The sequence below is a fragment of the Electrophorus electricus genome, chromosome 20 (genome assembly GCF_041902795.1).
Source record: "Electrophorus electricus isolate QZ-2024a chromosome 20, ASM4190279v1, whole genome shotgun sequence".
NCBI lineage: Eukaryota > Metazoa > Chordata > Actinopteri > Gymnotiformes > Gymnotidae > Electrophorus > Electrophorus electricus.
In genome coordinates, this window is record NC_137516.1 from 5250001 (window position 1) to 5270899 (window position 20899).

Below are 20899 nucleotides of genomic sequence, written 5' to 3' on the forward strand. Positions count from 1 at the left end.
AACTTCACACACCACTCGCTCCAACAGCGCCTGTATTAAACACCCAAACAGAGACTCATTGGTAATGATTAACTACCACAGGGCCAATTATGGGCCAAAAAGCATAGACTAATTTGCACAACGCTAAATAAGCACCACTAGCTGTTACTATTGATATCCTGCTGATATTGAGTCTTGAGCATCTCACCTGTATGACAGGTATAACGAAGGCCAGCGTCTTTCCACTTCCTGTAGGAGCTGATACGCAGATATCCCGGGGCCTGTAGCCACCTGGTCCAATGAACAGCCCTGAATTCACGCTCTGCAAGATGGCGGGGATCACCTCAGCTTGAACTACATGGGGTAAAAACAATGAGGTGATATGAACTGAACAGGAAACAACATTCTAAACAAATACACTGCAAAAAGCTGTCATAACAGAAAGTTACAGCACATCTTTATTGTGCATTTAACATTAAATCAGCCTGTCTATATCTCCTCTAACCTGGGAACAAGTTCTGGATTCCTTTGTTCTCCAGCTGCTTTCTCAGCAGGGGGCAGATGCATGTCATTTCACTGAGAGGGACCAGGTTACTATTAATGTCTCTCTGAATCACATCCGGCTCAGCCAGCCACTTAGGCAGAAATCTCTGGAACTTCAGCGCAGGAGAGACAATTAGTTTTATACCACTATATAACAACAAACAAACTTAGACCTGCACCCACAACAGATGTGTCGGCTGCGATAATCTTAATTATGAATATAGATCATGAAAACCTTCTCTGCTTTCTTCATCTCAAATCCACCCAGGATGTGGAAGCTGCTGTCAGACGAACCCTGCCCAGACACCCTGTTTGACTGGTCAGGCTGAGCATCTGCGGTTTTGCCTTGTTTCACCCCACTGTTGCCCTCTGTCTTCTCCACAGCTTCAAGCGACTCTTCAGATGGATCATTACCTGAAGCCCAGTAAAATGAAATTTGGTTAACACGTCTGACAGGTGCATGCATGCATGTACACACAGACAGACACACACACACACCTATATATTGTTCCTCTTCATTTGTAACAGTTTTCTTTTTGTCTTTTTTCTTTGTTTTCTTTGTTGCCTGGTCATTTGTAGGCGACCCTGAGAGTTCCGTAGGGACAGTCGTGTCTTCGACATCATCCAGACTCTTGATGCCTTCTTTCCTGCTCTTCTTGTGTAGTTTTTTTTCTTTTTCTTGACATTGAAGTTTCCTTTTGCTCCTTACTAGGTCCCTCCGTCCTGCACTGGTGTCCTTGGCAGCGACTTCGACTGGCAAACTCTTCTGCTCTTTGGATTTGGCTCGTTTCTGGAGCTTGGCCAGCAGGGCTTGGGATCTTGACACACTGCTTGATGCACTTTCCTCCACCTCACCCAGATATCTGAAAACAACAGAAAAACAGACAAGTGTGTTCCTGGGAACAGCAGGGCCACCTTGCATCAGGTCACTCTGGACCCCTTTCCTTAAGCATTTTTGTTTTTTCACTTCTTCCGACACACCGAGTTACTCATGACGTCAATTAACAGGACTTCCTCGATATGAGATGGGCGTGTTACAGCAGTGAAATCATGACGTTGTGTAACGTGAGGAGTTTAGAGGGGGACTTCGAACCACCGTAAAGAATCTTGGCAAATTAAGAAAATGTCATATCACGGGTCGACAATTAAAAAGATCGCATACAAGAGTATCCGTTACTGTTGGTATCAATTTATTTTAAGGACAACGTTGTTCAGAGCCAAAGAAGCTATGACTTAAGAAGTCTGCGATATTAAATTAGAGGTCGATCGATTTTGAGGAGCACATACCGATTTATCATGAAAAGAGCCATTCCAGACAGCCAAGTCCTATCGAATCCGAACACACCCAAAAGTTTATAGTGCCTTATTCATGAACACACTGGCAACACAAAAACAAAGCTAATTACACCGGAGCAGCAAGAGTAAACAAATATGTTTGGATTAGATTTGAAATAAGGTTGACAACCTAATTTATTACAGACAAAAGTCAGCCATGTGGTAGAACCTGTACAACGTTGTTGACAGTCGCGTCGTTATGACATCGGACGAATGCTAATGACGTTGTAGTGAGACTACTTCTTCGAGTCGAAAAGACGCCAATGTGCAACTAGATGGCGCTGTTGGGCTCCTCGAGCAATGTGTTGAAGGACATATGGCTGCATCTCTATCACGCAGCATGTATGCCTACCGGTTTATCCGTATTTGAGTGTGTTCGGCAATATTTTTGTGGGCTTTTATACTGGTACTGCATGTAGTTAAGTGTTTATTATTTCACCAGGCTGCCGTTATGAACAGGAGGCTGCAGTGTCGGTTGTATTCTTTCATTTGTTTTGGAGTATGAGCATAAACAAACTATTTACTTTTTTTGGTTTTGTGTATGCGTATGTGTTTAAAGACAAATAAAAATATTTACATGCAAATATAAATCCTCTGGGAGATCATTCGCTCAGCTGTAGTGGATGGTCTTGTCCGAAGGAGGGCGGAGATGTTCGCAAGTGTGCCGCGACTTTTGTCCTTGGAGCGCAGAATGTCACGGGGGCGCTTTCGGCGCTTTCGGCAGACCCGTCGGGAGTGAATCATGCTGAGCGTCCTGGTCAGAGCGTCGGTGAGTGTTTATGTCTAACATTCGGGGGGGGAATGCAATAACCAAATGACTCGTATCCTGACCGGAGGACAGAGCGCACTCGCTGGCACAGACGGGTCTCGGATAGGTATATGTTGATATAGCATAACTGTGTAATCAAATGCTTTTAAAAATATGTATATCTCTTTAGTGACGAATACACTGCTCGTGATTCTGTGTGTCGTGTCTCTTAATTTAAAATCCCCCTTTTCCCTTGTTGCCTAGTAATGCAGCCACATGTAAAATCAAGTAATTTCCTCTATGCTTACAATATGCTATGTGAGGTCTGCAAACTTTGCTCTAACTACGCACGATGTCGCGCTGTTGGAGTGACCTTTCCAAACTAAGCTCAAGACGTTAAGGTATGCGGTTCTACAAAATATGTATTGTTAAGGTTAGTGCTCTCAAGTAGTGGCATAGTAGGTTGGTAGGGATATGGTCTTTTGCCCTTGAAATGGGTCCTGTTTTGACATCTAGCAGACTGCAAAAGCACAGTAGTGTTTGTGTGTGTTGAGACAGACAGACATAAGGACTTTGCTTGCACAGTTGATGTAGGTCCTCTGATGAAAAAGTCCTGTTTCTCTGGAAACCTTGTGTATGTCATTGCAATTGTGAATGAATAGCTCTACATCTTTCACTACATTACACTGCAGTCACAGAAGGAAAGTGGTATAGTATTAGCCACCAAGAATTCCTTTGGTGCCAATATATCATTCTACAAATAAAACAGTGGCTAATATTATGCTTAAGTATAACACTTAAGTATATATATACCCCAGGATGATGCAGAGACCACATACCTTTTTGTAAAGATCCTCCATTAATCTCCTACAGATGAGACAAAAACATAAAAGACAAGAGATAAATAACCATTCAGATAATAACTGTGGTACTATAGCCTGCAATCACTCTACATATGCTACATGCACATTTTTTAACACAGCCACTAAAATAACTGGCACAAAAGGATCAGTTGTCACTCAGTTTTCCTCATGCATTATTGTAGCAGTGATCTACTTTATTGCTTGCAAGAGACGTAATCAGCTGTACATCGGAGAAACCATGAGAAGACTTGCTGATTTAAGTTCGTTGAACACCTTCGTACCGTCAGAATTAAGGATTTGTCATTTCCAGTGGCAAGGCATTGTAATGCTAATGCACATTGCATTAATGGCATATCTGCATTGTCAGATGTTGCTACAGCAGCAATGAAATAAATTTTATATACATATAATTTGTGTGTGTGTGTGTGTGTGTGTGTGTGTGTGTGTGTGTGTGTGTGTGTGTATTCCGCCGCTCACTGGATATTTTCTCTTTTTCGGACCATTCGCTGTAAACCCTAGATGGTTGTGCATGAAAATCCCAGCAGATCCCAGTTAATCCCAGTTTCTGAAATACTCAGACAAGCCTGTCTAGCACCCACAACCACTCCACGTTCAAGGTCACCTAAATCACCTTTCTTCCCCATTCCGAAGCTTGGTTTGAACTTCAGCAGGTTATCCTGACCATGTCTACATTAGGTATTGATTATATATTTGCATTAATGAATATTCATTAGGTGTACATAAAGTGGTGTGTGTGTGTGTGTGTGTGAGTGATATAGGCCCTAAGATATTGTTTACGCAAACATATTGGCATCAGAAGTTGCTTTTATGTTCACAGTCATGTACGGGTATGGCAATTCCCCCTCGCCTGTTGAGGCCTGTGGCACTGGTCTACATCTTGGAGAGGTCGACGACTCATCAGGAGGGCTTGCCCAAGATCCCGGTTCCGCCGCTTAAACAGACATGCGAGCGCTACTTGGCTGCACTCGAGCCACTCATAACCAGGGAGGAGTTGGCCCACACGCGCACGCTCATAGCGGAGTTTCTTCAGTCTGGTGGAGTAGGCGAAAGACTACAGAAAGGTCTGGAACGAAGAGCCCGCAAAACCGAGAACTGGGTGTGTAAATGTGTGGGTGCCCAAACGTGCAAGCCATATCTTTTGTCTTTCATCTAATTGCCATGCTTAAATGTTGTTTTGATACAGCTCTCTGACTGGTGGATGCAGTCAGCCTACCTAGATTCCCGTATGCCCATTCCCGTGTACACCAGCCCTGGGGTGGTATTACCTCAAATGCATTTCCAAGACCGGCAGGGACAGATGAGGTACACTCAGTGGTGAACAGAAGAGAAATAAATTCAGGTGTATAATATTTGACACACCATTAAGGCAATACAACTTTTTTTAATTTACTGCTTCTTGAAAAACAAACAAGCTCATAAGCTCTACTATACTATTGGAGAGGAAATGTATGGTATGTATGTTGATGTTGATATTGATATTTGGGGTTTTAAGTTGCATACTGACCTTTATACAGACTTCTGTTCACACTGCTATTTTAAGAACATTTCCCTGGCCATAGTAGATTTAACATGTTCTCTACCATCCGTAGTGTATGGACAAGTACCATAAACTTTTACTTCAGCTATGTTTCCCTTTTATACTTGACCCCAAATCTATTCTTTCCCCATGTGCCTTCTCCCTTGGCCTATGTTTACACACAGGAAATGCATTGCAGCAAGTAAGGAGGCCAAATATTTAGCTTTATAGGTCCTTTGATGATGAATTTTACCACTTTGTTGGTTATTAGTATGCTTTGCAGTTGACTACAATTCCACAGTTTGGATATTAGCAAATTATTCTGTTACGATTTTAGACAACAGCTACTAATAGAATGCTGGGAAGTCACGTATACTTAACAGTATGCTCCATCTGTGCAGGTTTGCTGCCAAACTGATTGCTGGAGTTTTGGACTTCAAAAAAATGGTTGACAAGTGGGTCCTAATCTGTTGTTCGGGTTAATAACATCAGGTGGTTTTATACGATTACTGTACAGTTAAGTCTTATGTACAACCCTTTTTGTAGTGAGACGTTGCCCGTTGAGTACCTTGGAGGAAAGCCGTTGTGTATGAACCAGTATTACCAGGTGCTGTCATCGTGCCGCATACCGGGCCCCAAGAAAGACATTGTGGTGAACTATGCAACTGGGAAGTCATCTTCAACACACATCACTGTGGTTCACAACTTTCAGGTAAGATACATGAGCATCTCAACCCTTCTATAACTTAGCACAGAGAGAATGCCAAGCAGAATATGGTGCAGTCAAGGTGAAATGTTTTATTCATCATATTGTCTTCTGCCACAACCATTTGCCACAGTTTTATTTATTTATTTTTGAATATGGGACCAAAATGAATAATTGATTGCATTAAAAATGATTGTAAGCCTCCATTATAGTATTAATTATAGCACATATCTATTGTCCAATTGTTTGTCATTTACAACCTTTTCTCACTCTCTCTCTCTCTCTAACTCTCTCCAAGTTTTTTGTTCTGGATGTCTACAGCAGCAATGGCATGCCACTTACAGTGGATCAGATCTACGTGCAGCTGGAGAAGATCTGGAACTCGTCCCTGCAGACGAACAAGGAGCCCATTGGCATCCTCACCTCCAACCACCGCAACACCTGGGGCAAAGCCTACAACAACCTTATCAAGGGTGAGCAGCTCCACTTAGCTTGAGTTGCTGGCTGTGGCTTGACAGGTGAGACTGGTTGATGAAGATGTTGACGTTAACCTGTGCGCGTGTGTCTTAGACAAGACAAATAAGGACTCGGTGCGGACCATCCAGAAGAGCATCTTCCTGGTATGTCTGGATGCCCCAATGCCACGGGTGTCCGATGACCTCTATTACAGCAAGGTGGCTGCCCAGATGTTGCACGGTGGAGGGAGCCGTTGGAACAGTGGAAACCGTTGGTTTGATAAAACACTCCAGGTCAGTAGTAGAGCCCACCAACGGGCATGTTCATCGCGCTGTACATGCGCTTGGACACCGTGCTGCGTCATGAGTAATTTATGCCGTTTATCTGATGCGTCTTGCTGATCTGAAAACAGCTCCACATTATGTTGTTGGCTGTCTCTCTCCACTGCTCCAGTTTATAGTGGGGGAGGATGGATCTTGTGGACTGACCTATGAACACGCGCCGGCTGAGGGACCTCCCATTGTGTTCCTAGTGGACCATGTGGTGGAGTATATGTAAGGGAGTGTCATTCGTAATGTTCGTTGTAATAGGCACGGTATATGCTTTCCAGACATGTCCATCTGCGAACACCAACCAGAAAAGCTCACGTTTTGCCTGTCAGTAATCATTGCGGTTTGCAGGACATAATTTCCTCCTGCGACACAGAGATGACTGAAAAACAACTCGCTCACTAAAATGTGCCAGATGTATGTTTACTACATACATTAGCTCCCATCCCCAGCTAGACCAGAGGGCTATGGCAGTTTCAAGCAAGCTAAGGGAGAGAAGGCCATATGTTCTAGGTGAAATGTGTATGCTAAATGTTCTTGCTAAATGGAATGTGCTCAACCTGTTTGCAAAAGGAAGAAAACGGAGTTTCGGCGAGCTCCCATGGTTCCCCTTCCCTTGCCGCAGAAACTGCGCTTCAACATAACACCTGAAGTCAAGAAGGACATTGAGAAAGCCAAGCAAAACATGAACATGTGAGAAGTCTAGTCCCTGTTGGGTTTCGGGTGAATATCTACAAAGTAGCGACACTAGTGGGTCCATGTAAGGCAGAGCTGAATCTTGTACTCTGCCATGCTGGAGCTGTCAACCCACTGGATGATTCGTGTGTTGTAATCAGAGTCCTTCTGTTCGGCAGAATGGTACCTGACCTCGACGTTCAAGTGTTTAACTTCTATCACTATGGGAAGAAATATCTCAAGTCCATTAAAACAAGTCCAGATGCCTTCATACAAATGGCCCTGCAGTTGGCCTACTACAGGTGTGTCAGAACTCAGGTTGATGTTTAAAAATATTAGCAGTTCTCATGCAACTTGATATGTTGACTAAATAGGTTATGAAAACTGGCAACGTGTAGTAATAGATGAGCCTGGTCTTGCATGGGTGATAAAGCAGGTTTTGGGTTTTACATATTTACAGTTGTACGTGCTAGGAACCAATTATCATGACCTCGTTTAGTTAATTGTAATTGCTTACTAGTAACTTCTATTTATAATTAACAAAGTTATCCTTTTGGGTCAAGTGTTGCTTTAAGAAACTCCACAACTAGCGACCTTTCTGAAAGTGGCAAGCTAGCTTGTGTTGGCTCCTTCCCGTCGTGTTTTTCTTCCACGCAGGATGTACCAGACGTGCTGTCCAACCTATGAGAGCGCCTCCCTGCGTATGTTTAAACTGGGCAGGACGGAGGCCATACGCTCAACTTCTACCGAGTCGCACCGATTTGTACAGGCCATGGATGACGTGTCCAAACAGGTCAGACAGAGTTCTGTACAATTTAGACATGAGAGTAATGGCTGAAATGTGCATAGTCTTAGTAGATACTACTGTTATGTTCATGATATTAAAAGCGTTTCCCATACTGAGACAAATTATGCTACAGTACTTCTAGCATAGGTTGCATAATCATTTGCATTAGATTGTTTTAGGATCTGCACATAGTTTCCAATGTGTCATTTATACATAACTCATTTGTTGGCAGGATACAGAGAAGCTGGCTCTATTGCAGGAGGCCATCAAAGCCCATCGAGCTTACACACACATGGTGGGAGTCTTATGATAGACACAGTATCTTCATGAATACAATGTGTTCCTGCTGCAGACAGACCAGGAATTATGGAAAGGTGCAGGGGAAATTACAGCCCTCTTTTCCTGTTAATGCGATCCATCCACTCCCCAGGCCATCCATGGGCAGACTGTAGACAGGCATCTGCTGGGCCTAAGGATGCAGGCTATTGAAGATCTGACTTCTCTCCCTGAGATCTTCATGGATACGTCCTACGCTGTGGCCATGCACTTCAACCTCTTCACTAGCCAAGCAAGTGCTTCCTCATCTCTTTTATTCAGTGTTTGACTGTAGTATTCCTTATAATTAATGTCTGATCCTAAAAATGTTGAACACATGACAAGGAAGTCAGAGTAGTGCAATCATGCCTTTTGCCAGGTGGGATCAAAGACGGATTGCGTGATGTGTATCGGGCCCATGGTGCCAGACGGCTATGGGATCTGCTACAACCCAATGGGCGACCACATCAATTTCGCCGTGACGGCCTTCAATAGCTGCGAAGAAACCAACGCCGCTCGGCTATCGCGATTCCTGAAGGAGGCGCTGCTCGATCTGAAGTCTCTTGTGGAGCAGACGCTCAAGCCCAGCCCAACAGGACCTGAGGAGCAGCCCGATAGGACCTGAAGAAAAGGTCATCAGGCTTGAGGATGGGACCTCACCTGATGGGGGAGCCATTTGCTGTAGCTGCAGTGTGTCGTTATGCCCTACGTGAATGAACAAGAACAGATAGCTCGCCCTCATTTCTGTTGAGAAGTTGCTATGACTTGACTTTCAGTTTACATACCATTTTCAGTGTGAATTTCTAGAGTCTATGGCACTCTGATCTCCTTTATTAACGTTGCAAAGTTATTCATGATGTTCCCTGTTGATATTAGTTCTGCTTACATGATGTTGCTGTTTCCTGGTTTCTGTCTGAAGGTTTGCTATAGGGTGATTTTCATATCACAAACGCATTACTGTGAGTATATCTATTGTTTGTATTTCAGATAAATATACTTGTGGTTACAGTACATATCAGCTGTGGGATCTACAAACTTGTATTTACAAGATGCGAAAGGAAAATAAGTTCAGATTTCATGTAAATACAAAAAAAAATAATTGTAAGGAATTTCACCCATCTTTGCTAATAACGAATTATCAGGGGTAATTTGGATTATGAGCATTATGGGATAATGAGAATAAGATTTTGTTTATGTATTTATGCTCATCTTGGCATGCACTCGCTTATTGCTAGCATTTTAGTGAAGCAGTCTATTCCTTTAAACGGCTGAGGCTAAATTAATTTAGGTTCCCCAGGCTTAACATAGAAATATTCCGCCCTGAATGATCCTTTCATGTGCTTGTATTCGCCCTGGAATTCTACTTCTGCCCTACTCCCTGTGGACATCCACAAGAAGAGCTGTGTCCCTCTGAAGACTTTGGTTTTCACAGCATCCACATCCCGAATCTGGAAAAGGGGAAAAACAGGCATGGCCAACACCAATTCTTCATAAACATCAGTAATGTCCTCCTCCTTGTGTCTTGCTAGTGGCTTCCTGCTTCCCAGTAAATACATGTTTACCTCCACTCCATTTAAAGCACTTCAATCTAAATAGTTAAGAACTACATATCCAAGAAGTACAAAACACATGGGAATGAATTATGCATATTAAGACTGAAGAAGGGCCATAGAATCTCTCACCAGCACGTATGTGGAGTCTGGAGAGGTTGTATTGAGCACAGACAGGGCTCTGATCTGTATTCTCAGGGCAGGCGGAGCATCAATGAACACTCGACAAGACTGAGTACTGGAATTGGACGAGGATGCCGAACTCCTGACCGAGTTCTCAATCAGACCCGATGGAGAGAACAGCTGAACGTCACAATCTGGAGGACGGGGGCAGTACAGGGTTCCTCGGCTCAACTCGGTCTTAGCTCAGCTCAGAGTTTTGTGAAAAACAAATTATTGGACTGACCTTCGCGATGGCTTTCTTTCGGATTCTTTGTGCTCTGATAGGACAGCACCACTCCGCTGCCAGGCGTGAGGCGGCTTTGCCGCACCAATAGGACGTTAGAGCGAGATGTCACCAACTTTCCTGCCACTTTTTCACAAAATCGCCTCAAAGATAGCCTTTCATAAAGGGCAAGACTCTCCTCTAAACACACACACACACACAAACATACAGATATTACTTAAATTGTTAATCCCCAGTCCTGTACATTTGGAAATTATTGTCATCTGGACACTCACTGTGCCTGCAGTTAAGAGAGCTTGACTTGATTTTGATTTGGATGACCTCATCAAGAGGACGTCCAATAGCAATGAAACATCTTCTCTCCGTGACGTTCCGTAGGTCAATGGTTCCCACATCCTTGAGGAAGAGTTCCCCACACAAACCTGGAGCAAAATGACAACAGTCGCTATCTTACTCATCACAAAGATCTGACCTCTTCTCCCATATATTCTTCACCTACCAATCCATTTCTCCATCCACTCTTTTTCAACAGCATGGGTATCCATAATGATAGTCTAAGAACACTCATAATGACATCTATAGGATATTATATATGTATCCATGACATGGACTTCTGCTACATTAAACTAGATTGAATCCTACACTTTCCAATGCAAATTTTATCATGTCATTCATGCCATTATACTGCAACCCAACTGCTCAAGGAGGGCTGTGTTGGTGGCGCCGTGGTGCTTTCCACCACTGTTGCTGTATGTGGCTCTGTGGGTAAAACACCACCAATCCTTCCACTCATCTCAGTTCTTTCAGCAGGTGCCAATGCGGCCTTCTTTCCCAGATCCAGGAGCCTCCTCTTCTGCTTGCTCCAGGGTGCCGGTGCCGGTGCCTGGGTAGGAGGGTGGCCCGGCCCCTGGGTGGGACTGGAGGATAAGGAGCACTCGGCGCGATGGCAAGCCTGGATGGTGATGGGTTTGGGAAGGTGGGCACATAGGAGAAGGCTGACAGGTAGCAGGCTGGACGGGCCAAGGCATGAGACTGTTCGAGACTGGATCCCATAGCCACATGACATCGAACACTACAGGACAGAGGGGGAGATATTATACTGGAAGACTCTGAAGAGGCTGGATGAGATTTAAGAAAAAACACTGACCGTAACAGTCAAATTAGCATAAGACAAGGGAATTTTGAGATATGTCGTCAAGCCCAAGCAAACTGCTTTGCAAAACCAAAGTCTCCTTTTGACCTGAGAACTGTGGGTTGCGCGGAGAGTCTGGATTCTCCGTGTGGTGGTGATGTACCTCGTTCCACTCCTCTACAGCCCAGTAGAAGGAGCAGGCCTGAGTGAAGCAGGGTACCCTGAGAGGAGGCTTCCTAGTTGCCTCGCAACTCTCCCCCCCAACCTCTCGCTCCTCCCTGCCATCGAAGCGCACACACCAGACCCTCCTCGTCGCCACGCCCAGACCGCAAGACACCGAACAGGGAGATTGATCTCCCACCTGCCACCTGTACTGGTAAAAAAAACTAAATAAAAATGTGCTGTATTCACAAAACAAAGTGTTCTCATCATACAGTTCAACTACCAAAATAGAACCAGTCAGTGTGTTTTCCATCGTTGAACACACCTGACTCAGCTGATGAAGACTACATAAGTTATACGCATGTTGGAGCAGGAAAACTTTGTGCTCCAGACTGAAATATCCAAAATGTACAGTGCAATTTGGCCTGGTTTATTTTTGTGAAATGTTTGCTTCTAAAGTATGATACTGTAGAAAAATTACCTCACATTTTGAGAAGACATTTCCTTTTAAATGCAACGTGCACTAGTTTATGCGAGTTACACATTTGTTCACCTTGTAGGACAGGCGTCAGTGTTACACACCACCACCTCCAGAGGCCTCGGTGCAGCCAGACAGTCAGAGTCGGCTAGCACCACCTCCCTGGTCCCCTCTCCCTCTGCAGCCTGCTGAGCGCAGTAGAGCACCCTCCTTGCTACACCACCTCCACAAGACACACTGCACCCACCCTGCATATATCGCCACCTAGTGGACATGGATAAACACGGTGAAAGTGAGTGCTGAATAGCGATGTCACACAATTACCTTCTGCTTGTGTGTGTTTTTATTTTTCCCTCACAAAATGTGGTCACTAAATATGCATTATACACTGGCTATTAATAGACATCTACAGATGTGCACAATTTTGAACATAGAAAAAAATTATAAACACCAGTGTTATATTGGTTGGGGTACACGCACATAACAGGGCATGGTGATTGGGCACAGCGCTGCGTATATGGCTCAGGCTTGCTGAAGCGGTCACAGAGGAACTCTGGGACATCCAAACGTGACTGGTGATCCACACATGAGAACCATATCTGCTGTGTGCCTGCCCCCCCCACAAACACACACACCCCCCAGTAATGAATGAATAGTACCATAGAATACATGCTTGCAATGTGTGTCAGAAGGCATTAGGTAATATGATGATATATTCATTAACAGCATTCAATATGTTTGTATACCATTCCCACAAGTCTTAGTGCAGTGGCCAATCACAGGACTCCACACATACACTGAATCCGCTTTAGATCGGGGCATTAGAGGAAGTAACAGGCCATGGTTCTTCTGAGCCTGAAACACATGTCACATGTCTTTCCTTTATAGTATTTTATACTTTTTTTTTGTTTGTTTGGACCATACCATACCTCTCCGTGTGTCTCCCAGCCTATAGGGCATACATCCACCACACAGCGCACATACTCAGGCGGGCTGGGTTGGGGGCAGAGGGCGTTGTCGACCTTGGTATTGGCTCCACGGTGGAAGCGAATGCAAGATACTGTTCTGCGGGCCTCACCTGGCCCACACACTGCAGAACACTCCTCGGGCTCCGAGACTCGCCACCTGCAACACAAACACAAATTCATATGTGTGTGTACACCACCACATACACATCACCTCACTACAGTGACCACTTCATAAGCGTTAGTTTAAGCCCAACATTCACTTAGCATCGCTTGAATTGTCAGATAAACAACAGATGTTTTTCATGTTTTGAAGACAATGTTTAACATGCTTTAAACTGATCCAAAACTTTTACTTATTTCCTGGTTCCAGGTAGCCACAAATTATTTGGTAAGCCTGAAGCTAGATCCTATTCGTCCTTTAATTCCAAACCCGAGATACTGACATGTGTATAGAGAGAACACTTTTAAAAAACTCAGTTACCTCGCAGGACAAAGCTGGGTGTTGCAGGCCTCTGTTACTGGAGGTTTAGTCACTTGAGGGCAATCGAAATCCTGCAGCAGCATCGTTTCTGCCCCCTGCTTCTGCATGCAGGTCACAGAGCGCACCCGCTCCCCCACACCACAGGGGGCGCTGCAGGAACCAAACTCACCGACCACCCAGCTGCAAAGTAAAGAAGCATACGCATACCTGGATGTAAATTGTAGGTACACATGAATGTGTTTTTTGCTTATTTTTACTGGTAAATAGAATTCACTGAAATGTCATTTTGGCAGACCCTCATATCCAGAGCATCTTACGACTAACTCGTTTCTACATCTAACGAGATTTTTTAAACATTTTTAGCAATGATGCACAAGTTAGTATTTAACCGTTTTACTCTAATATTCAGCTTTTAACAAAACTGCCACTTTATGAGACAAACATATCTTATACATATGGGCATCGTGAGGCGTGGGCACCTGGCTGGGCAATCAGGCAGCCAGCAGGGCTGTGGAACCCTTGGGCTTGGAGGAGCTGAACCACAGAGCTGCTCCTCCAGGTGCTCCTGTGTCCCCACATCGACACACACCTGACTAACCCACTGGACCCCTTCAGACAGATCCCACAGAACAAACACATCCACAGTCAAGGGGAAGCATTATGAGCATTATGGCACTCAGTGATACTCTCGCACTCTCCCTTTCCCCTGTTTGTTTGCTTGTTTGTTTTTACCTGAGCCACAGGTAACAGAACAGGGTGATATGACATTGGCCCACTGGCCCTTGATGACTTCTTCCAATGGAATGCTCTCAGGCACATAATACTCATAGGTAATGTTTGGACTTGTGATGTCTCCATACTCCTTCCCATATTTTATATATACCTAAGAAAACAAGTGACCAAAATCCTTACAGTACTGTATTTTGGCCGTAAATCATGTCTCTGGAGCTATAACAAACTATCTTCTTAATGACTAAACAAATGTTTAGTGCTTCGGCATTAAGCATATAGCTACTGGCAGATGGGCCGCTCACCCGTATGTGGATCTTGTCTGTGATTGGTCCTGACAGGGTGAGGTCCTCTTGGTGAGGCAGGAGCTCGGACGTGAGGTAGAGGCGGTAAATCACACGACTTTCTTCCAGCGGCGAGGGCTGCGTGGTGTTTAGTGCCATGTCCCCATTTCCAGCCACCACATATTCATCATTTACCAGCACCGCTGCAACGAAGACAAATATGGAATCCTTGAACAACTTCACCTGAATTCAGGGGCCGTAGTGGTAGAACACCTTGGTGTTTTAACAGCTACTCCCCAGACTCACCCAGATGTGTGAAAAGTGGGTTCCAGTTAGTCACACGAACCCGAGAGGCATTCACCGGCAGTACGAGGAAAGTCACATACTCTTAAAAAGAAAGAGCAACAGAAAGGATTAAAGTATAAAGTTGAAAATATAGTGTTCACAGGAAGAAACAATAGCTGGGCATGTGCAGAACAAATACACAGTACCTTTGGTGTCTCCACCTGTGTAGGTCCCAGAGATATGTTGGCAGGTGGAGCCATTTCCACCACAAACGCCACACACATCCTCCATCTTCCCAGAGTTCAACACTCCATCACAACCAAACAGCTAAGAAAACAACACAAGGCGTTTCAAAGCATCAGGTATTTGGCAGCTTCTTAATTTAAAAAATATGAAGATTGCTAATATTAAATGAAAATGTAATATTACAGTGTGCAAAGAGTCAAGAGTCTTTTTACTCTCATTCCAGCTATATACAAGTATACAGTGAAATGAAATTCTTTCAGGATTTTTCCAGGACCATGGTGCAACACAGTAGAGCACAAGTGTAAACAACAATAAATATTAAATATGATATGATATAATAACATATAGGGTAACACCGACCTGAACACAGAACTTAGTAAAGGGAGTGGATGAACAACAGACCTTAGGAGATGTCGGAGTAAGATGGTGTGAGTGTAAGTGAGTGTGTGTGTGTGTGTGTGAACACTTGATGGCGTGTCAGGTCAGTCTCTGCGAGCTGAGGAGTCCATTGGCATGGGGGAAGAAACTGCTAACTACTACTACTACTACTACTACTAATAATAATAATAATAATAATAATATTAATATCATTTATAGAACATTTCAGTTTAGTCTAAAAAGTATTAGTCAAAAAGTATTTTACACACACACAAAAAGTTTAGATGATAGAAAAGTTAGTGAAGCACAATTAGTCTTAATTAATCTGGATTTTTCCTACACTGGTAGTCAAATCAGCATTTTCAGATTCTTTAATGGATGCTCCTCAGGGATTTTGATGATGTGCTATATCACACACAGAGTCCTTACCTGACCTTACCTGGCACTTTCCACTGAGGCAAGCAGTCACTGAGCCGGCAGGTACAGGGTTGTCGGGTTCGCACCGCGTCCCATCAACAAACTGGGCCCCGCGGCTCACCAAGAAGTCCTCCTGACTGGAGCGACATGTCAGCTTACACTGAGCATCACCTGAGTGGCACATACCAAGAGACAAAGAAACAGGGGTGTGGGGATGGATAATTCTTTTCTTCTGCACAGTAGCCAAAATGAATGTTATTTTGTTAAAATTATATTTTATTTCATTGTCCACCTGACCTGAAGTGAAACCAATTGCAGGTATCCAGGAGTAGACAGAGGCTGAATAGGGAGAGACTGAGAGGGATTGGTGGTCTGTATCTGAGCACTGCTGGGCCATGAACTCAAGCTGGTTGGACTTGCATGACTAAGACAAGGTCAAAGGTTCACAGGGTCATCAGAAACAACTGCCAAGCATACATTGACTGGACTGAACGAGTTTGAAACAAAGGTCTTGGCTCACATACAGATTACAGAATTCCAAGTTTTCAAATGAGGGAGTTCTTGCTAAACAGTAAGAGAGAAGCAAGCAAAGTCATTAACTACAATTTGATTATCAGCACTAGATTTCCTAACTAGACCATCAAATCAAATTGAAGAATCCGAACAAACATACAAAAACAAATAAACAACTCTAAACTTGAAACAGTGCACTTACTGTTCTAGCAGTGATTCTTTTGCTATGGAAGGAAATCCCCGAACAGCAATGTAACAGAATACATTTGCCTGATGTAGTTGTCACTTGGATAAGATGAACTATAGAGGCCTAATGTAAACATGACCGGTGGAACCGTACCTGTCGATGACAAAGTTCAGCCTCGGTGTCCTCTCCGACACACTCTCTCCCTCCAAACGCTGGCCTACAAACAAACACACATATGGTTAAAGAATGATAAAGGTAACAGAGGCTGTATGATGGCTGCATAATTCATGAAGCACTTGCTAATGATACAATAAATAATCACATTTTTTACCTTAGGGACAATAAAGCTGAATAGAGAGATATACACTTCACATATCATACAATTACAATCAACTATACACACACCTGGGGTTGTTGCACGCTCTCTTACGGAAAGTGACCCCGCCTCCACAGGTACGTGAGCAGGGGGAGAAGGTGGACCAGGCTGACCAGGAGCCATGGACCACCATAGAGGAGCTCAGCTTGGATGGAGACACACATTGGCCCTTCAAGCACCACTGGGTGACGAGACAGGGATTACATGTACAGGAAACGCCCACTTAAGTATCTGCCTGTAAAAACACACTCTGCCTATGAGGCTGAATGAGAACACGCCCCGACTGAAAGAGATCTCCGTCCGTCTGGCTAATACCTGGTTCGGCCCACACTCGGTACCGTCCAGTAGCGGCACAAGCAGTCGGGTGCATGAGCTGCCGTCGCCAGGGATGATATGGCAAGACAGGGCACGACAGGTTGCCTGGAGACATCATTCATAAAGGCTATAAACCAACAAAAAAAATGAAAAGACCTGAAAGACAGCATTTAATATTGAGACGTGACTCATGCCATCTGTAGGGTGGTGATACCATGTCGTTGCTAGCAAAAGAGCAGGCAGTGGCTGTGCTGCCAAACGCGATGCGACACTGATCATCCACGCCGTAATACAGGCCTGGCTTCCACCCCTGCAGCGAGCCTCCCAGCTCCGGAACATTCTTCACACATTCGGCCTTACCTGCACTACAGAGTAGGTCATATATTTGGAATAGTTTTCTAGACTAGATATACTCATAACTGATGTTCATTTACAGTTTTGTAGCACAGCCACACTATTTTTGATATACAAGCTAAAGTTTTATGTTCGTTCTTATGAATGTATGTGTGTATGACCGATAGCAGTGTGTCTCATTCCAGTCCACAAAGCCCACTGGCAGTCCTATAGTTTTGCTCTGTCCATGTTCCCAACACATTAGGTTAGAGCACAAATGTAGAACCATCTGAAAGGCCGTGAGGATGGAGCTACAGAGCACATATCATGCATGGAGCACTCAAGTAAGTGAGTGTAGGTAGACTACCTGTAGAAGTTAAGGAGCTGGGCTTTGCTGCACTGGGACCATGTGAGATCCACACTGTTGTAACCGCCATCGGATGCCATTATAAACCCACCACTGCTGCAGGTGTTACCAATGCCATCGTGATTTATGCCAAAACTAGAATAAAAGGTCACATTGTTGGAAAAGGTTCTGATGTCTCAGAATTTAAAAAAGGTATTCCATTACATCAGTAGTTCATTTGGCTTGAGCTCAGCTCAGATCAATGTGGTTATGACTAAGATCAGCTAAGATCAGTTTAATTAAATCCAGATTTTGTTATAATATAATTAATTTCAATAGATAGATGAGAGCCAATATCTTGTGTTAGATTTGAATTGATTTTCTGTCTGAATCTATGCATAATTAAAACACACCACAGCTTCTCACCTGTGTCCAATCTCATGTGCAATGGTGATTCCAAGGTCAAAACCTGTATCTTCTGTAATTACACAGTTCCATTGGCTAGAACAGACTCCGCCCAACTGGGTCACACCCCTCACCAGTTTATTTCCACTGGGCAGTACCAGATCAAACCTTGACAAGAATGAGATGGAAGGGACTAAGTACAATACACAGTCACAAAATTTCATTTCTAAAATTAACTATACAGTAGAATCCTATGGGGTTCATACCTTGTAATATACAGTAGTAAATCTGCATGCAGTGGGTTGATATCAGTTGGGGGGTTGACCTTATGACCCCACTCACAAACACTCCTTAGAGAGGAGGTAATGTTGTCAGAGATGTGAATCTCTGGCTGTGAATGAAAGACCTCTTGCTGTGGTTGTCATGCTACACAGTTGGACACTATAACGCAGTTATTCAGTTATGTGCAGACAGCCTGTACTGGAGCTGTGCTTCTTACCTCCGGCTCAGTAAGAATGATCATGCGGACGAGGTGAACTCTCATGTTCGCTCCCAGGGTGACGTCTCTTAACAGCTCTGAAGCCTGCCGAGGGCAAAGAGACAGTCCAAGCTAAAACACCCACATTTGGATCCACCTGTTGTCAAAGTGCTGTCAAGCATGCATGCACAAGCACCACAGCAGTGTATGATTGTGCTAGAACACACACTTACAATGTTCAGATTGGTGAGGATGTATCTCTCGGTGTCCTGTTTGTGAACCTTGTAGACATCAGGGCCAACCACCACCAGCAGCTCTAAATGAGTGAGCTGAGCCCCAGTAAGTGCTCTCCGTAACCTATGATGACCTAAGAGAGAATACAGCTCATATAATAACATTCCATCATAAAAACCTGACTCAATAATGTTTATCATGACATTGTTATGCTTTATTTAAAGTATACAGAATACGTCAGAGCAAGCAACATCTCATGTACATTTATATCATTGTATTTGTATAATTGTAAATGCCATTATTTAGGGCTGGTGAGTTTTGTCTTTAATTATCAGCACACAGATCTGGATCAAGAAAGCACATATAATTGGTCTTTTTGGTCATTTTTCTACTGGAGTACAGCGGTCACTCACTATGTGACTGTCTCGGGCGTGGCCCAACAGGTGAGGGGCGGTACCACACCAGGTGTGGTAGACCTGGGGGTCTGTCTACGCTGCTTCTCAAGTGGTCTGAATGGATTTGGAGCAGTGGACGAATATGTAGCTTTCTCTGTCCTGAATAGAAGAGGATCAGGCCTTGCTGTGGAGAAGGAGAGAGAACGTAACCTAATGACTAGTTGACCAGCCCAGCAGCAAGCCAATCGACCAACCAGTCAACCAGCAACCTTAAACTGTGCATGAAATTTGGATAATGACACTTCAAAATAATAAATATACAGGAAAATATATATATCACAAGATTAAAAACATCTTACAAGTTTTCCATGGCACATGGAGATAAGAGTTCTACTGTTGTCTGGCTTCAGTAGGTGAAGTAGCTCACAGCACATATTTTCCCTCCTATTTATTTCACCAAGTGTGGAATTAAAGGTAGTCTCCAGCATGGACAGACAGGACAGGGACTGCTCTTTCCTGTCCTGGCCCAGCTTAAAGAGCTTCCCCTGGGCTTGAAATAAGCACTGCCGTGGCCCGTTGTGGGTTTTGCCCCTAGAGCAATTCACCCACACTAGCTCAAACTCAGGCACTAAGGAGAGCATGGTAGAAGCTAGCATTAAATGCACATACCCATTATAACTATTGATTTATGTACATACTTTACTACATCTTTAGTCAGCCTTACCCAAAGTCAATGAACCTGTGTCCGAATAATAAAATATATCTTGAGGTGTCAGTGACTGCAAAAAATCCTAAAGTTAAAATAGGATACATAATAGGCAGCATTTAAATCTAACAGAAACTTGTAAAGTGCTGAAATCTGAGGTCAGTGTTTTTCAAATATGTTATGACTTTTGTAAAATCCCTTCTCAGCAAACTTAAATTACCCACTTACCTTTTCAAGGGAAAACTGAGAGGTCAGCAAAGCCTTGTCCACCATAAGTGAAGTCAGAAAGAGTAACAAAAGAGCTGCCATGTTATCGAAATTTGCAAGAAAGTACCTTCTCGACCGTGTGTGGGTCTGGTAGACTGCAGCTAGACTAGTGCCGTGATAAGGGGCCACAGTTTCGGCTACACCGATTTAAAATAAGCTTTTCTTAGTTGAAACCTAGGCACAGGTTTAGGAATTAGAAATTGGAAAACTGGTCAGGGACTGTAGAAATCCCCTAGCAAATTTAGATTGATAAATGACCAGCACTGTTGACATAATGGTTTGAGTAAGAGGGGAGAATAATACTGCAAAATGCGATTGGTTCTTAGCTGATAAGACATGTCCAACAGATGAGCCAGTGGTATAGATTGAAAACTGAAAGAGGTCATGACGTTTTTCCACAGTATGATGTACCTTACGTTACCCTCCCTTACGATACAATACACTTCAAATTTGACAAACACTGAACATAATAGTTCTTAAAAAATATTTTCGAGTTATTTATTTGTAGCAATGCACTGAACTATTAATTTTAACTCAAATCAAATGTTGTCCGGT

At 43.7% G+C, this 20899-nt stretch overlaps 3 protein-coding genes across 8 annotated transcripts in view; 1 reads left to right on the forward strand and 2 right to left on the reverse strand.

Moving 5' to 3' along the window:
- Positions 1–2075, reverse strand: part of ddx51 (DEAD (Asp-Glu-Ala-Asp) box polypeptide 51) — an 11774-nt gene extending 9699 nt beyond the window's left edge. The window contains exons 1-7 of one of the 2 annotated variants that reach the window (XM_027011345.3): positions 1988–2075; positions 1810–1900; positions 1021–1385; positions 758–936; positions 485–635; positions 188–333; positions 1–30 (exon numbers count right to left, since the gene is read on the reverse strand). The exon at positions 1–30 is cut by the window's left edge and continues 42 nt beyond it. In XM_027011345.3, coding sequence (XP_026867146.3) covers positions 1–30; positions 188–333; positions 485–635; positions 758–936; positions 1021–1385; positions 1810–1832 — 894 coding nt within the window. In that variant the 5' untranslated portion in view covers positions 1833–1900; positions 1988–2075. The remainder of the gene's footprint in view (positions 31–187; positions 334–484; positions 636–757; positions 937–1020; positions 1386–1809; positions 1901–1987) is intronic. The other variant, XM_027011346.3, reaches the window with a different exon arrangement.
- Positions 2076–2190: 115 nt separating this feature from the next.
- On the forward strand, positions 2191–9286 carry LOC113578197 (carnitine O-acetyltransferase). Of its 3 annotated transcripts, none has more exons than XM_027011312.3 (14): positions 2191–2626; positions 4307–4585; positions 4673–4791; positions 5407–5460; positions 5552–5717; positions 6010–6184; positions 6282–6460; positions 6621–6721; positions 7070–7189; positions 7351–7473; positions 7829–7964; positions 8191–8253; positions 8389–8526; positions 8653–9286. In XM_027011312.3, the coding sequence occupies exons 1-14, from the start codon at positions 2600–2602 to the stop codon at positions 8896–8898; spliced, it is 1926 nt and encodes a 641-aa protein (XP_026867113.3). In that variant the 5' UTR covers positions 2191–2599; the 3' UTR covers positions 8899–9286. The 3 variants fall into 3 exon arrangements, with proteins under 3 accessions (XP_026867113.3, XP_026867114.3, XP_026867115.3); XM_027011313.3 differs by lacking the exon at positions 2191–2626 and adding an exon at positions 2665–2732; XM_027011314.3 differs by lacking the exons at positions 2191–2626; positions 4307–4585 and having other exon boundaries at positions 4743–4828.
- On the reverse strand, positions 9232–20805 carry adamts13 (ADAM metallopeptidase with thrombospondin type 1 motif, 13). Of its 3 annotated transcripts, XM_081703088.1 has the most exons (31): positions 20306–20805; positions 20096–20162; positions 19731–19999; positions 19390–19555; positions 18976–19109; positions 18764–18847; positions 18531–18655; positions 18286–18432; positions 17881–18015; positions 17395–17545; positions 17181–17285; positions 16895–17046; positions 16643–16706; positions 16087–16213; positions 15812–15960; positions 14955–15075; positions 14770–14850; positions 14485–14666; positions 14183–14333; positions 13930–14059; positions 13451–13630; positions 12931–13126; positions 12748–12856; positions 12482–12611; positions 12077–12265; positions 11525–11729; positions 10926–11301; positions 10505–10651; positions 10230–10409; positions 9956–10140; positions 9232–9721 (listed from the first exon to the last, which is right to left on the reverse strand). In XM_081703088.1, exons 1-31 carry the CDS (start codon positions 20384–20386, stop codon positions 9548–9550), a joined length of 4692 nt encoding a protein of 1563 aa, XP_081559214.1. In that variant the 5' UTR covers positions 20387–20805; the 3' UTR covers positions 9232–9547. The 3 variants fall into 3 exon arrangements, with proteins under 3 accessions (XP_081559214.1, XP_081559215.1, XP_026867111.3); XM_081703089.1 differs by lacking the exon at positions 9956–10140; XM_027011310.3 differs by lacking the exons at positions 19731–19999; positions 20096–20162.
- Between the last annotated feature and the right edge of the window lie 94 nt (positions 20806–20899).

What these genes read in the sequence shown, in the direction of transcription:
- LOC113578197 (XM_027011312.3), top strand. Translation starts at nt 2,600, where the DNA reads ATGCTGAGCGTCCTGGTCAGAGCGTCG. An exon ending in CTGTGGTTCACAACTTTCAG is followed by an intron (nt 5,718 to 6,009) that starts GTAAGATACATG and finishes ACTCTCTCCAAG; the next exon opens with TTTTTTGTTCTGGATGTCTA. An exon ending in GGTTTGATAAAACACTCCAG is followed by an intron (nt 6,461 to 6,620) that starts GTCAGTAGTAGA and finishes CCACTGCTCCAG; the next exon opens with TTTATAGTGGGGGAGGATGG.
- adamts13 (XM_081703088.1), bottom strand. Translation starts at nt 20,386, where the DNA reads ATGGCAGCTCTTTTGTTACTCTTTCTGACTTCACTTATGGTGGACAAG. An exon ending in TTACTACTGTATATTACAAG is followed by an intron (nt 18,433 to 18,530) that starts GTATGAACCCCA and finishes ATTCTTGTCAAG; the next exon opens with GTTTGATCTGGTACTGCCCA. An exon ending in ACTGACGCCTGTCCTACAAG is followed by an intron (nt 11,730 to 12,076) that starts GTGAACAAATGT and finishes TTACCAGTACAG; the next exon opens with GTGGCAGGTGGGAGATCAAT.